Below are 14052 nucleotides of genomic sequence, written 5' to 3'. Positions count from 1 at the left end.
CACATCGTTATCGCCGCGCGTATAGTGGCACTCGTTCCACTGCGCGAGCAAGTTGGCCTCGTCCACGAAGATTGTCGGGCGTCCGCCACCTTTCAAGTTCTTCCACTTCTCGCAAAACACCTCCAGTCCCTGCATCACCTGGCCCAGGGAGCACTCGTCACCTTTGGCTTTCCAGCGTTCCAAGCTGGGGATCTCGAGGACCGGGTGCCACGTAAACTCACGCTGTTCCACCGTCGCCCCCCAAGAGGTGAGCTTGAGAGACGATCCCAAGCTCTCCCACATCGTCCTGGCGAAGCGCTCCGCCGAGTTGACCCTGCGATGCATGTCCACGTACAGCGACATGCCCTCGAACTCTCCCAGCTCCTGGCGCTTGCGATACTCTTGAACCAGCGTCGTCTTACCCGACTCTTTGGGACCCAAGAGGAGGAGCAGCGCAGCCGGCTCGCCATCGCGGCAAGGACGTAGCGCGGAGTCCAGCCTCTTGAGCTCCTCCTTGCGATGGTACAGCTCCAGTGGCGGACGCTTGAGCTTTCCCGCCGCCACCTTCGACCAGGAACGATGCGCCAACGCCATGCTCGCAGCTTTTTGGCCTAGGCAACCAATTCAAGCTCGTCTATATATATACACATCATGGAGCCATCGCATTGCTTTCATACACATTGGCCATCAAAACGAAAGATCCGGAAGTTTGCGGCTTGAGCGCCAAAACGGAGTCCGCCGCTGCTCTAGCTCGACCGCTATGGCTTTTCATGCCTCTGAGCAGGCTTCTCCACTCGATAACATCCGGGATGAATGGCATGTTTGCGAGGAGATCTTCGGCATCGTGCACGCGACCGGAGCGGCCCAGCAGATCGATCATGCATCCAAAATGCTGTTTTGCTGGCCTCAGGCCGTAGTCGGCCACCAGAGAGCAAAAGTATGACCAACCCGACTTGAAAACTCCAGCGTGGTTGCAGCCCAAGAGGACGGCGGTGAAGGAGACCTCGTCGGGTTTGATGCCATCGAGGATCATCGCCCCAAACAGCTCCAGAGCGATTCCAGGCTCTACGGTGTGAGCGTACATGGTGAGTACTGCGTTGTAGGAGATGAGGTTGAGCTCCGGAGTAGCATCGAACAGGCGCTTTGCGTCGCTGATGTGCCCGTTTCGGGAGTACGCGGAGAGCATTGCGTTCCATGAGACTTGGTTCTGGACGGGCATCTCGTAGAACAAGAACTTTGCCTGTTTTAGATGCCCATTTTGAGCATAAGCGGCAAGCAGTGCGTTCCACGACACCGAGTTCCACTCGGGCATCCCAGTGAAGATGCTCGCGGCCTCTTCGAGGTACCCGTTTTGGGCATATATCGAAAGCATGGCATTCCACGAGATCTGGTCTCTCTTCGGCATCAACTCAAAGGTGGCTTTCGCCCGATCGAAGGAGCCACCTTGAGAATACGCAGAGAGCATGGCATTCCAAGATACCACGTCCTTGTCCGGCATCTCCTCAAACACTCTCCTAGCATCTTCAAAATGCCCCGTCTCGGCAAAAACCACTAACAAGGCGTTCCAGGACACCAAGTTTCTCAAAGGCATCCTTTCAAAGAGCTCTCTAGATTCTTTGAGATGCCCGTTCCTTACGTAGGCTGATAGCAATGCGTTCCACGAGACGAGATCTTGGTACGGCGACGTACGAAAGAGGCGCACGGCATCCACCACGTTTCCACTCTGGCCGTACGCGTCCAGCATTGTTGTGAGGGACACGAGATCGAGCTCCGGCAAGCGCTCGAACGCGGTGATAGCGTCGTGGATATGCCCGCTCCGGGCATACGCCTCGAGCATCACTGTCCATGCCACCAAGTCCCTCTCGGGCATTCGATCGAACACACTCCTCGCTTCATCGAAAAACTCTCCGTGAGCAAACACGCACAGCAGTGCAGTCCACGAAGCAAGATCCTTGGCGGGCATCGTGTCAAAGACCTCTTGCGCGTCTTCGACAATGCCCTGTTTGGAGTTCGCAATCAGTATTGTGTTTGCGGATATGAGATTCCGCTCTGGCATTGCGTCGTAACATCGTTTAGCTTCTTCGAGCTTATCGTTTGCGGCAAATGCAGCGAGCATGGCATTCCAGGACACGAGATCGCGGCTGGGCATGTCAAGGAACACTTGCCTCGCTTCATCAAGATACCCATTTTGGGCATATGCAGTTAGCATCGAGTTCAACGTTACGAGATTCTTCTCCGGCATCTGGTTGAAAAGATCTTTCGCCTCGTCCAAAGACTTGCTCTGCGTATGTGCCGCAAGCATAATGTTGCACGACATGAGACCCATCTCCGGCATCCTCGCATACACGGCTTTCGCTTCTGAAAGGTGCCCATTCTGGGCATATGCAGTAAGCAAAGTGTTCCAGGAAACCAAATCCTTCCTCGGCATGGCGTCGAACACACCTTGGCAATGCTTGACTCTCCCTCGTCTCGAGTACGCATTGAGAATAACATTCCAAGACAGAAGATCCGGATCAGGCATAACACTAAACAACCCCTTGGCATCCTCCAGATGCCCGTTCTGGGCATATGCCACGAGCATCAAGTTCCAGGAATATGCCCCCTTGGGGTAAATGGCATCAAACACACCCCTGGCCTCCTCCACGCGCCCAATCCTGCCGTACATCTGGACCAGATGGTTGGCCACATAGCCATTGATGTCCAGCTTCTTCTCGCGAATTCGTCCATGCACAGCCTTGGCTTGCGCCAGCGTTTGGCAAGCTTCGATGTGCCGTACGCACTCGCGTACCGTGTCCATGGGCGGGATGGGTGGATGAGCAATCGCAATCGCAAGCGCAGGGGACGAAGAACTGGGGCCATGCCGTGGAGCTGGAGATATGTCGCGATTGGAGCTCCACGTCCATGGGGTCATTCAAGACGCTTGGAGCTTGCGTGTCCAATCTCTCGATCTTTTGGCCGATAACCGCGATTCCACCACTGCCTCATATTGGAGGACAAGCTCTCCCCAGCCGCGCATGGCGAATCTAGACGGTACTGCTGCTACAGTGGCGCTCCTCATCCATGATCCTCCACGGCGAGAGCTGGACGATGATCTCGATCCTGGGAAGAGCAAGACGAGAAGATCAATCGTGGGCTTTCTCCACGGGCACAGAAAGGACATCGCGATCGCGCTGGGGCCTCTGTGCGCGCTGCTCATCCTGGCATTCGTGCGGATCGATGGCGCCCACGAAGAATCATCCAATGTCAGCGCCGGGGAGAGCAAGATCGCGCCCATGCTGGCGATCCTGGCGTGGGTGTGCATCTGGTGGATCACCGAGGCGATTCCAGTCGGGATCACGTCCATGCTCCCGCTGGTCCTCCTGCCGCTCTTCCAGATCATCCAGGCCGACGAGATCGCGCGAGCCTACATGAACGACACCATCACGCTCTTCATCGGCTCCTTCATCCTGGCGCTGGGCGTGGAGCGCTACCAGGCGCACAAGCGCTTGGCGCTCAAGACGCTCCTCCTCTTTGGCGGGCGATCCATGGCGCCGCGAATGCTGCTGCTGGGATTCTGCGTCGGCCCGGCATTCATCAGTATGTGGATCTCCAACAGCGCCACCGCGATCATGATGGTGCCCATGTCCGCGGGAGTGATCAAGCGCTTGCTCGAGCCGGACACTCCCTCGCTCGAATCCATCCATGTCGTGGATGTGGATCCACAGGCGGCGCAGGCGGTGGCATCTGCTGGCGACGATCCGGAGAGCCGGCAGGAGATCCGCGAGCTCCTGCGACGCATCTCCTCCAAGGCGCTCACAACCCTAGATGGAAGAACCCTAGAACAGGGGAGCGGTACCAATGGCGCGGTGGCATTCCACGCGCGGCAGTACGCGCGGGCGATCGTGCTGGGGATTGGATTCTCGGTGAGCATTGGCGGATTGACGACGCTCACGGGCACGGGCACGAATCTGGTGTTCTTGGGGATCTGGAACAGCTGCTTCCCCAGCGCTGCCGCTGTGAGCTACCTCCAGTGGTTCATGTTCGCGTTCCCGCTGGGCGTGGCCATGGTTTTGTTCTGCTGGATCATGCTGTGCGTTTGCTACTGCCCTCGCTCGGCCACTCCCACCATCTCTTCCAGGCTCAATCGCTCCAGCATCGAGGAGGAGCTCAAGTCTCTCGGTACGATTTTTTCTCACTGTTCTATCCAGAAAAAATGGATTTTCTAATCGATTTGTTCTTACTCCAGGATCAATCAGCTTCGCGGAGACCACTGTGCTTACTCTCTTCGTTGTAAGTTTAAAAGAAACCAAAAGAAACATCCTCGAGCTTTGGATTGCTCCAAGCGATTTGATTCTTTTATTTTTTTTTTCTTTCTAGGTGCTCGCTGTGCTATGGTTGACACGATCCCTGGGAACATCCTTTGGCTGGGGGCGATTCTTCCATGGCTATGTGGACGATGGGACTGTCAGTGTAAGTGGCTCCAAATGGAAGAATCTTTCTCTCCAGTGGCAAACATGCCATAGCTTTTCTCTCAATCGTTTTCTTCCAGGTGGTGATGGCAGTGTTCCTCTTTGTCATTCCAAACAGGCTAGTGCCTGGAGAGAGGCTGCTCGATTGGTCTCACTGTAAAAAGCTTCCATGGGACATCGTTCTTCTCTTCGGTGGAGGTACTCTCTTGTTCTTGAATGGATCGAGAAAACCACAAACTTTCCACCAGGATTTGCACTGGCTGCTGGATTCAAAGCGAGCGGACTGTCCGCGTGGGTGACACAACACTTGAACTTCCTAGACGACGCTCCGTACTTGCTACTCGCTCCAGTGGTGGCGGTGTTCGTGAGCGCCACCACCGAGTTTACGTCCAACAACGCCACCGCCACCATCTTCCTCCCGCTGCTCGCCAACGCCGCCACCTCCAACAACATCCACCCGCTGCTGCTCATGATCACGGGCACCATCGCCGCATCCTTTGCGTTCATGCTGCCAGTCTCCACGCCGCCGATGGCCGTGGCGTTCTCGACCGGGCACGTACGAATGCCGGACATGGTTCTCACGGGATTCCTTCTCAAGTTGGTCGGCATACTGCTGCTCTTCGCGCTGATGCCCACGCTCGGTAAGTCACAGTGACGATCCTCGATCACTTCTAACGAGTTTATTCGCGGAACTGTGGCAGGAAGTTACGTGTTCCACCTCAACGCACCATTCGTGAGCGTGCTTGCAACTTAAGCGACACGATTCCCCGGCTGCGTGTCGGTCCTGTGAGATCTAGTGGCGTGTCAAGCAAGAGAATCGAGAAAGCTGCCGCGAAGTGGTGGTGGCGCTCTTTGGCGCTCTTTCTTTGGCCGATCGATGTGGAGTGGAAGCTCACTTTTAGACCGGATTGTCAACAAGTTTAGAAAAAGCGCAAGAGATATTCCAGACAAGGAAAGATAAGATCACGATCATCGTGGTTTGTTTGTTTGATTGAGCGTCGTCTTTGCAAAGTCGTTAATGCCAGGAGACTTTAGCTTTCTCCCCGTGGAAATTATAAAAGAAAGAGTGTCATGGACACGCAGGCTTGCTTCACTCGGGCGGCGCACCATTGGTCCACTGCGGCAAAACACTTAGCCCAAAACAGCGTTTAACGGCCACGATGCGGAGGGATATTCCCACCGAGAGATCCCTGCGAATATGCCATTATCTCTCCACATGTGGTGCCATGTGAGGCTTGAAATGAGGCACTCCAGTGGGCGCTGGAGGCAAGCTTCTCCATGGGCGCGTATTCGATGCTCACGGTCCCCTACAAGCTCCGGATCCTGGGCGGCCTAGAGCGATCGCTGCTACCATCGCTACACTCGGTGATGATGTCTTCGTCCAATTGTGGCGCCAGCTCCAGTCGCGCTGCCAGGGCTCGCAGATTCGTGCTCGCTGCCGCGGGGCGCGAGCAGGGCGGCAATGCCGGCGAGCAATTGGCGCTGCCCAAGTCGGAGATTGTGAAGGAGCCGAGGAGTTCTTTGAGAGGAGTGGCTAGTTCTTCCAGCTCTAGGATCAAGGCGGAGAGGAGTACCTACTTGTTTGCGGCGGTGGCCTCCACGGTGGGAATCACGACGCTGGCAGCTGCGTCAGTGTACTATAGATTCGTGTGGCAAATGCAGGTGTGAAGCTCGCGAACTTTGTCTCTCCTCTTGCTCGGTCTGATGCCTCGAGGTGGCATTTTGCAGGGAAGTGGCGAGGTGCCAGTGCTAGAGATGTTTGGAACTTTCTCCTTGGCGTTTGGAGCAGCGGTGAGTTCCTCTTCTTCTTCTTCTTTCTCTCTCGTCTTGGATGATCTTATGGAAGCTCGATTGGTCAGGTTGGCATGGAGTTCTGGGCTCGATGGGCTCACAAAGCATTGTGGCACGCTTCTCTCTGGGATATGCACGAGGTAAAGATCTGGAACCTTTGCAAGTTTCTTCCAAGTTCTCTCTAAGCTTTGAAAATTCGTGCTCCTATCCAGTCACACCATCGGCCGCGCGAAGGTCCATTCGAGCTCAACGACGTTTTCGCCATCGTGAATGCGGTGCCAGCGATCGCGCTCCTGGCGTATGGTTTCTTCAACAAAGGTCTCTTCCCGGGCTTGTGCTTTGGAGCGGTGAGTTGCCCCTCTCATCTCGTTTACTCCGATCGATCTTGAGCGATGAATGGATGAATCTTTGCGCAGGGCTTGGGGATCACAGTGTTTGGAATGGCTTATATGTTCGTGCATGACGGCTTGGTTCATCGTCGATTCCCGGTTGGACCCATCGCAAACGTTCCTTACTTCCAGAAAGTAGCAGCAGCACACAAAGTAAAAACTCAGTTTTTCTTTCTTTCTTCTGACTGATCGACTCGAGACTTTCTTCTTGTAGCTCCATCACGCCGATTTGTTTCAAGGTGTTCCATACGGGCTTTTCTTGGGCCCAAAGGTATGCAACGAAAAGAGAAAAAGAACGGTTGTATGATTAATTTGGTTCCTGATTTGCAGGAGCTCGAAGAAGTGGGAGGCTCGGAAGAACTGGAGAGAGTGATGAATATACACAAGAAAGCACAGACGTAGAGCTCTCCGCAGCACCGTTATTTTTCTTCTTTTTTATTTCTTGGTTTTGGGCCTACTGGGGAGAGATCTCGTAACCCAATCGTCAGCTGCTGCCGCTTTTGCTGCAAAGCAGAGATTTTTTTTTTTTGGCACTAAAAGTGGAATGTTATCAGTTTTGTCCGTCTGACACTTGCGAGTATGTTCTAGCGCCCAGTAGAGAGAATCTGAACGATAGGCCACAGATCTAGAATCTCTCCAAAGTGGACCACGTATACGTGGTTTGTATCCTATTATACAAGAAATTTGGAGCTCTAGAAGCCTCGCAAGCAAACAAGAGGACAGTATTTCACCATCAAGCCATGAGCAAAGTCGTGAACTCGAAGAACACGAGAACATTACATTACAGGTTATTTATAAAGGTCATGAAGGCCCACACCTGTAATTTGTGTAGGAGTGTCTTCACCTGAGCAGGTTGAGTGTCTTGGTTGATGATGTTTTATGTATTAGCATGTCATTCACTTCACTTCGATTCATTCACTTCTTTAGCGACTCGAGATCTTTTGGAAAGCCAAAAGAACCTTGAGGAATGTGGCCCAGTGTAGCTTTCCACGCAGACCACCAGAAGAGAGTGGCGGCGGACAAACGTGCGCAGAAGCAACTGGTTCCAACACGGGGCCATTGCTCTTCCAGGCAGCTGGGAGGAAAGATCAACCGCCAGTCCACCCAAAGCGTTCACAAAAGCCGTCGAGCTCTTTGTCAGTCACGACGAGCATCTACAGTAGCAAAGGGTTTACGCAAATTGGGAGATCACGGCGAGAGCATTGCTTGTTTGGGCTGGTCGTGTAGAAGGAGTAGTGCTCAAAAAGGTCAATGATAGTCAAATAATGTCAATCATGTCAGACGTCAAATATTGTTCTAACATCAGCTCAGAAAAGTCAAATAAAGTCAATCATGTCAAAAGTCAAATATTGTTGACTACCATTGACTAGCAACTCAATTTCAAACGAATATCTTAAACCCTAACCCCAATGGCGCGGCCAGGGAGGAAGAAAAAAGCGAGCTGCCAGCAGCGCCATCCAGAGCTGGACGAGCGTCGGGTATGGCGGCCGGGGGTTGATCCACTCGACGAAGGCGAGGAACTCCAGTACGAGCCATCCGCCTATGACACCATCCATGCGTTCCGATTGGGCTGGCCGTGTCTGAGGTAAGTGTAGGGGGCATTGTCTTTCAAGTTCCCGTCTGATCGAGTGTGGAAAGCTTTGATATTCTGCGAGACGAACTGGGGGCGCTGCGACACGAGTTTCCTCTCACCTTGTTCTGTACTGCTGGAACGCAGGTGAGTCTCCATTCTCAACAAGCCTTGGAATCTCAAACGTTTAAACACTTTTCCTCGCGGTTTCTAGGCTGCAAATCCTGCAGATAATCGGCTCATCGTTGCTAAGCTGACCAACATCAGCGGGAAGAAAAGAGGCGTGGAGTTGGCTGCTAGTGACGATGGCGACTCTAGCAGCAGCAGCAGCGACGAGAGTGACGACGAAGAAATGCGAGACAAAACTCCCAAGCTTGAGGTTGGCAGCACTTAAGCTACATCTTTTTTCTAAGACGTTTGTTTTCTCGATCGACCAGGTCCGGATGATAGCTCACCATGGATGCATCAATCGTATTCGTGCCATGCCACAAGAACCAAACATCATCGCAACATGGTCGGAGACCGGCGTCGTCCAGGTCTGAAAGTCAAGTCTGCCATGGTTTTACGGTGCTCTCAGGTAGCTGGTCCAGATTTGGGACGTCAAAAGCCTCTTGCAAGAACTCTCTTCCGTCAACGCCGGAAGCTCTTCTCGCGTTACACACCAGGCACCCCTCCAAGTCTTTTCTGGTCACGAGGTGGAAGGATTTGCTCTCGACTGGAGTCTAGCGCACCAAGGATGGCTTGCATCTGGTCTGATTGATTACATGAACTCGAGAGAGAGATTTCATGTCTTGCTCAAAAAGCGTTCTTGTTTGTCTCCAGGCGATAACAACGGAGTGATCCATGTCTGGCAACCAAATCGACGCGAATGGATCGTTGGAGGTCGAACTCTTGTTGGACATTCGTCCAGCGTCGAAGATTTGCAGGCAAGCTTTCACCTTCATTTCGTGTCTAAATGTTTATGTCTGTCTATCAGTGGTGTCCGACGTTGGATCCCTTTCGGCTTGCATCTTGCTCTTCTGATGGAACACTCAGGCTGTGGGATGTGCCAACTTGTACTTGCACAGCGATGTGGAAGATCCACGACGCGGACGTTAACGTGATATCTTGGAGGTTTGTACTTCCTAATAAGTCACAACTGTTCCAACATTTCCTTGTCTTGGCAGATCAGATTCGGTGCTTGCCTCTGGCGGTGACGACGGTATCATCTACTTATGGAATTTGAAGCATTTGAAGGTATGCTTCTGTGCTTCAATAGTATTCCTGATATCTAAGTTTTTGTAGGACGGTCCCATATCGATGACAAACTACCATTCCGCCCCAATAACTTCCATCGAATGGTCTCCTCATGACAGTTCAATGCTGGCGGCAACCTCGGCTGACAACCAGTTAAGGTATGTCGCCGCGTCTCTCTTTTTTTCAGTTTAGCTCATATTCTATCCTTGTTATGAGCAGTGTGTGGGATTTTTCTGTGGAAGCCGATCCAGAAGAAGAAGCACAAGTGAAGCAATCAGTGGCTGCTCCGAAAGGCTTGCCAGAAAGCTTGTTGTTCGTTCACCAGGTAGTGTTTTTTATTCTGATGTAGCTGAAGTGAATCTCTTTCCTGTGCCAGGGCCAAAGGGACTTGAAGGAACTTCACTGGCATCCCCAGCTCCTAGGAACGATTGTCTCGACATCCTTCAGCGATTTCAACGTTTTCAAGCCTTCCAATCTTTAGTTTATTATCTCGATGCTCTGGTTTATAAAGAATCCAACGCTCAAAGTCCTGCGAGAATATTAGAGATCCTCAATATGCGATTGTAATGGGTTCCCAGAGGGTTCTTCGTGGATGAGGTGATGCGCAGCTAGTGCAGTCAGACCGATCGATCGTTCTTCACCAGCTTCGCTTGGAATGATCTTATGGAAGCTCGATTGGTTGACATGGAATTTGGGCTCGATGGGCTCACAAAGCATTGTGGCACGCTTCTCTCTGGGATATACTTGCGTGTGTGTAGCTAGTTCCCTTGTGTGTGAGAGAGAGAGTGTGTGTGTGTCAAAACGCGCGAAACATTATTTTGTATTGTTCCACACTTTTTTACAAGCAAATTTGATTTCCATTTGAAAAAAAAAACCAACAGACTCAAAATCTGCTTTCGAATAGTGTGAGATTCCATGGCTTCTTGCGAGAATGCCGACTCCAGCAGTACAGAACAAGGTGAGGAAATTCGTGGCGCAGTGCCCCCCGAACATTAAACTTTTCCGCACTCGCCTGAAAGCGCAATGGCAAGAAGCGCCAAGCATCTCCAAACCTGGACGAGTGTCGGGTATTGGGGGCCAGGGGTTGGTCCACTCAAACGGAGCCATCCGCCCATGACACCATCGATTGGGCTGGCCGTGTGTCTAGGGTGGTTCGAGATTAGAGTTGACGAGACAGTCTATGGTGGTCAATAAAAGTCAACAGAACTTATTGGATTGATTGACAATGTCGGACTTTTCTAGTGGAGTAACGAAAAGCTTAGCTCGTTAAGGCTTTGGGTGGACTGGTGTGTAAAACCCAGGAGTTTTTAATTTTTCCCAGCTGCCTGGAAGAGCAATGGCTGTCTTTTGTGCTTGCAAAAACTGATGGCCTTTGCACACTTTTGTCTGCCACCACTCTCTCTCCATACCCAACTTATCCTGTACCTCTATTATACATCCCCCCTCTAATCTTTACAATAATTTACTTAATATGGAATGGTGTTAAATTATAAGTTTGGCAATACCATTGTGTTGATAATTTTTAAATTTTATAGATATAATAGATTTAAACACTTTCCACAAATAGCCAATGAGGCTATTAATGTTTTAATATTGACATTATAACAAATATTATGTGTAAACTATCTTTGTTATGTTTCATCCAATTTTTTGGAGTAAAATATAACAAGACAACTGCATCACCTTAGAATAATATTAATTGCATTGTCACAATCTTGTTACAATACAGCACCTATAAATAGCTAAAGACATCCCAACGCACTTCAAAGGGTTTATTAAGATTTGGGAGAGGTGCCTGTCAATACAAGGCCCCACCCCTAATCTTGGGAATATAAATTATAATCAAGATCTCTTTTAATTGTACAAAAGCATTTAACAAACTATTAATATATTTCTTCCTTTTATTGTTCTCTTTCTTTAATTTAGAAACTTCCTTTTATGAACTCTTAATCTCAATATCTTAAGCTACATAGAAACTAAAACAATTCTCTAATACCAAATGTAACATAACTGAATTGAGAGTTAAACTCCAAGTCTATTGTACTACAAAATAAGGGTTTAGTACAATCCCCTATGAGCATCAACTCCCTATATTTAGCTCTTATATGCGAAATGGTGTCAAACAATATTTAATACAATTTAATTATATAAAAGCATACTTTGGGCTTTCACCCCATTCCCAAGAGTTAAATCTCTAGGATAAGTTTGAAAAATTAGTAAATATGGAATGGCATTAGACCATAAATTAAGATATAGGAATAACATTATGGTGTTTAAGACACTTTTTATATTTCATAAATATACATCTAAACACTTACCATATAAAATACATGGGATTGAAATGGAATCAATACATAAGGTATATTAGCAAAAGTGGTATACATAATAAGCTATTATGTAATACCAAGCTCCATATCAATACTACCAAATGTTATAACTGAACCAAGTATGTTTAACTAATAGCATTTAGAAATTCTGTCTTTATGCTTATTTGGTAAGTGCAAACTAAATTAGTTTAGGTGGAGGAATAAAGAGAATCAACAATACAATAAAGAAACAGTGTTCATAAAGGTTAGTTGATAAATATCTTTTGATACTTGAAGTCACCATTATGATAGATGAGATCTCTAGATTCATCCCTATGCCACTGTTGCCTTGACAATTTAGCACAACTGAAATTCAATTTTTGAGATCACCCATATTTGTAGCCATTCCCATAAAGATTGAAAAATGGTTTTGCTACCTATTATTATAAAAACAAGCTTAAGAAAGTGAATATTGGATAAATTAGTGTCAAGTGAACCACTTGATAATACTCTTAAAAATAAAATGGAATGCTTATTGACTTATTCATGCACTATTTATGCAACTCCTCATTTCCTTAAAAAATCATAATGTCAAGACATTTCACCATAGCAGCATCAATATTACATTATTGAAGCCAACAGCTCCATCCAATTTAGGAAATATTGACAATGTCATCCAACTTCATTACACACCTAGTAGTGAATATCATAGCTTCTCATCTTTATCCTTGAATACAAACAATAACAATATTAACTTAAGATTATATAAGTAATGTTGAAGTACATACAATTATAAGTGGGACAAGCATTATACAATTGCAACACTATCATTTGAAGACATATGGGAAACTTATTTAGATATTGGGCATCTTCCCAAGAATGAGAGGTGATAATTATTATAAAGTAATTGAATCAATAATACATATTATTCTTAAGATTCATATGGAAGAAACACAGTCAAATGCACATCAAGAGCAAGAAGTGTTACATTGCTATCAATTGAGTTTGATTATTACCTACAACTAAATAATATTAAGCAACTACACCAATTATTACTCTAGAGTCAAAGGAGGAGGAGGAAGGTGTTGAGGAGTATAATACTCTAACATGGAGATGAGATGAAAAAAATAAATAAAAAGAAAAGCAATAAAAAAGAAATGGAAAAGCTATAAAAACAAGAAAGATTTAGACAATGTAAAAGTTAGATTTAAATTAAGAAAACATAAAATTTAACACTCATCAGGGATAATTAAAGTTGCACAAGTGAATGGAATACAAAACTATATATATTCAATTAGCCCAAAAATCCTAATTTGATGATCTAAATTGAAAAATAATCCAATAATCCCACTATGTTAATAATAATATATGGCATCATAACTATACACCTAAACCCACCACCAACTAGCAACAAACCAGCTTCTCCACCAAGCAAGGTTGGCTGAGAATAATAATAATAACAACTATTTCAAGTCATGAGGACCCACAAAGGGCATTAGACCATCCTATCCACTATTGGTGTGGAGTTGGGGATGTGCAGGTTCAAGGATGGTAAACAGCTCATCATGCAGGTTTGTGGTGGTAGTGAGGTACTCACAAAGTTGGTGGTGTTGCTGTTGTTGGAGGAAGAAAATAATCATCATCGTAGTCAGAGAAATAGTCATCATAGTCATCATATTTATATTCAATCCATTTAAATTCTGCAAGGTGAGGGCACTTCTTTGTTAGCTGTTCTCTTGTTGTTTTGTTGTGCATATTAAACAGTAGACACTCTCTCAAGTTGTTGAATAAGCCATTATCCCATATCAGCTGGCAGCTCCATAATTCTAGCTTGGCTAGATTAGGAAGAGCACCTAGTGATAAAGTTAGAGCCAAAGAACCATCTTTCGTAAAATCTTCCAAACTCTGACTAGACAGAATAATAGGATGGTTCCCCGTTGTAGGCACTGACTGACTCCCGTTGCAATTAGAGAGCTTGAGCTTCCTAAGATTTGGGCAAGCCTTCAATATGCCAATCAATACATCATTTATGCCTTCCTGTGAATGGTAAACCTTGTCAGAGTAAGCAAGAACAAGCGTGTGGAGGCTGCTGAAGATTGTGTTTGCTGGGGGCTCATCTATAGTTAAGGAATCGTGTAACTCCAAGCATGTCAGCCTTGGGAAGTTTGATATGAGGCAAGAGCCTGTATGTAAACTAACTTGAGTCAATGACAACCTCTTCAAGGTGGAAGCATAGGGAACTAGGAGCTTTTGCAGTAGCTCTTCTTTGCATACCTCATACTCAAGGATCATTTTCACCTCCTCAAGTCCAGATCGACCTGCCAAAGCGTTCA

At 47.8% G+C, this 14052-nt stretch overlaps 4 protein-coding genes across 4 annotated transcripts; 3 read left to right on the top strand and 1 right to left on the bottom strand.

Annotated features, from left to right (window-relative positions):
- Nucleotides 1-628: 628 nt before the first annotated feature.
- LOC112340903 (pentatricopeptide repeat-containing protein At4g02750-like) lies at nt 629-2776 on the bottom strand. The gene has a single exon (XM_024660081.1). It carries the CDS (start codon nt 2774-2776, stop codon nt 629-631), a length of 2148 nt encoding a protein of 715 aa, XP_024515849.1.
- LOC9639916 (tonoplast dicarboxylate transporter) lies at nt 2773-5468 on the top strand. The gene is made up of 6 exons (XM_024660046.1): nt 2773-4137; nt 4205-4248; nt 4336-4428; nt 4508-4625; nt 4676-5068; nt 5129-5468. The coding sequence occupies exons 1-6, from the start codon at nt 2856-2858 to the stop codon at nt 5179-5181; spliced, it is 1983 nt and encodes a 660-aa protein (XP_024515814.1). The 5' UTR covers nt 2773-2855; the 3' UTR covers nt 5182-5468.
- Nucleotides 5469-5648: 180 nt separating this feature from the next.
- Nucleotides 5649-7177, top strand: LOC9639915 (beta-carotene hydroxylase 2, chloroplastic). Its single transcript, XM_024660049.1, has 7 exons — nt 5649-6089; nt 6156-6218; nt 6287-6358; nt 6431-6565; nt 6635-6760; nt 6822-6878; nt 6938-7177. The coding sequence occupies exons 1-7, from the start codon at nt 5706-5708 to the stop codon at nt 7007-7009; spliced, it is 909 nt and encodes a 302-aa protein (XP_024515817.1). The 5' UTR covers nt 5649-5705; the 3' UTR covers nt 7010-7177.
- An 839-nt stretch (nt 7178-8016) lies between these two features.
- Nucleotides 8017-9962, top strand: LOC9639914 (glutamate-rich WD repeat-containing protein 1). Its single transcript, XM_024660080.1, has 11 exons — nt 8017-8192; nt 8246-8324; nt 8392-8556; nt 8615-8713; nt 8768-8927; nt 9000-9103; nt 9154-9290; nt 9344-9413; nt 9462-9571; nt 9633-9738; nt 9790-9962. Exons 1-11 carry the CDS (start codon nt 8017-8019, stop codon nt 9892-9894), a joined length of 1311 nt encoding a protein of 436 aa, XP_024515848.1. The 3' UTR covers nt 9895-9962.
- Nucleotides 9963-14052: the final 4090 nt, after the last annotated feature.

The sequence above is a fragment of the Selaginella moellendorffii genome, unplaced genomic scaffold (assembly GCF_000143415.4).
Source record: "Selaginella moellendorffii unplaced genomic scaffold, v1.0 SELMOscaffold_72, whole genome shotgun sequence".
NCBI classification, from domain to species: Eukaryota; Viridiplantae; Streptophyta; class Lycopodiopsida; order Selaginellales; family Selaginellaceae; genus Selaginella; species Selaginella moellendorffii.
Note: the sequence above shows the minus strand (reverse complement) of the source record. Positions and strands in the feature narration are given on the sequence as shown.

What these genes read in the sequence shown, in the direction of transcription:
- LOC112340903 (XM_024660081.1), bottom strand. Translation starts at nt 2,776, where the DNA reads ATGGACACGGTACGCGAGTGCGTACGGCACATCGAAGCTTGCCAAACG.
- LOC9639916 (XM_024660046.1), top strand. Translation starts at nt 2,856, where the DNA reads ATGTCGCGATTGGAGCTCCACGTCCATGGGGTCATTCAAGACGCTTGG. An exon ending in GGAGGAGCTCAAGTCTCTCG is followed by an intron (nt 4,138 to 4,204) that starts GTACGATTTTTT and finishes TTCTTACTCCAG; the next exon opens with GATCAATCAGCTTCGCGGAG. An exon ending in CGTTCTTCTCTTCGGTGGAG is followed by an intron (nt 4,626 to 4,675) that starts GTACTCTCTTGT and finishes ACTTTCCACCAG; the next exon opens with GATTTGCACTGGCTGCTGGA.
- LOC9639915 (XM_024660049.1), top strand. Translation starts at nt 5,706, where the DNA reads ATGGGCGCGTATTCGATGCTCACGGTCCCCTACAAGCTCCGGATCCTG. An exon ending in GATTCGTGTGGCAAATGCAG is followed by an intron (nt 6,090 to 6,155) that starts GTGTGAAGCTCG and finishes GGCATTTTGCAG; the next exon opens with GGAAGTGGCGAGGTGCCAGT. An exon ending in GGCTTTTCTTGGGCCCAAAG is followed by an intron (nt 6,879 to 6,937) that starts GTATGCAACGAA and finishes CCTGATTTGCAG; the next exon opens with GAGCTCGAAGAAGTGGGAGG.
- LOC9639914 (XM_024660080.1), top strand. Translation starts at nt 8,017, where the DNA reads ATGGCGCGGCCAGGGAGGAAGAAAAAAGCGAGCTGCCAGCAGCGCCAT. An exon ending in CCAGCGTCGAAGATTTGCAG is followed by an intron (nt 9,104 to 9,153) that starts GCAAGCTTTCAC and finishes TCTGTCTATCAG; the next exon opens with TGGTGTCCGACGTTGGATCC. An exon ending in TCGGCTGACAACCAGTTAAG is followed by an intron (nt 9,572 to 9,632) that starts GTATGTCGCCGC and finishes TGTTATGAGCAG; the next exon opens with TGTGTGGGATTTTTCTGTGG.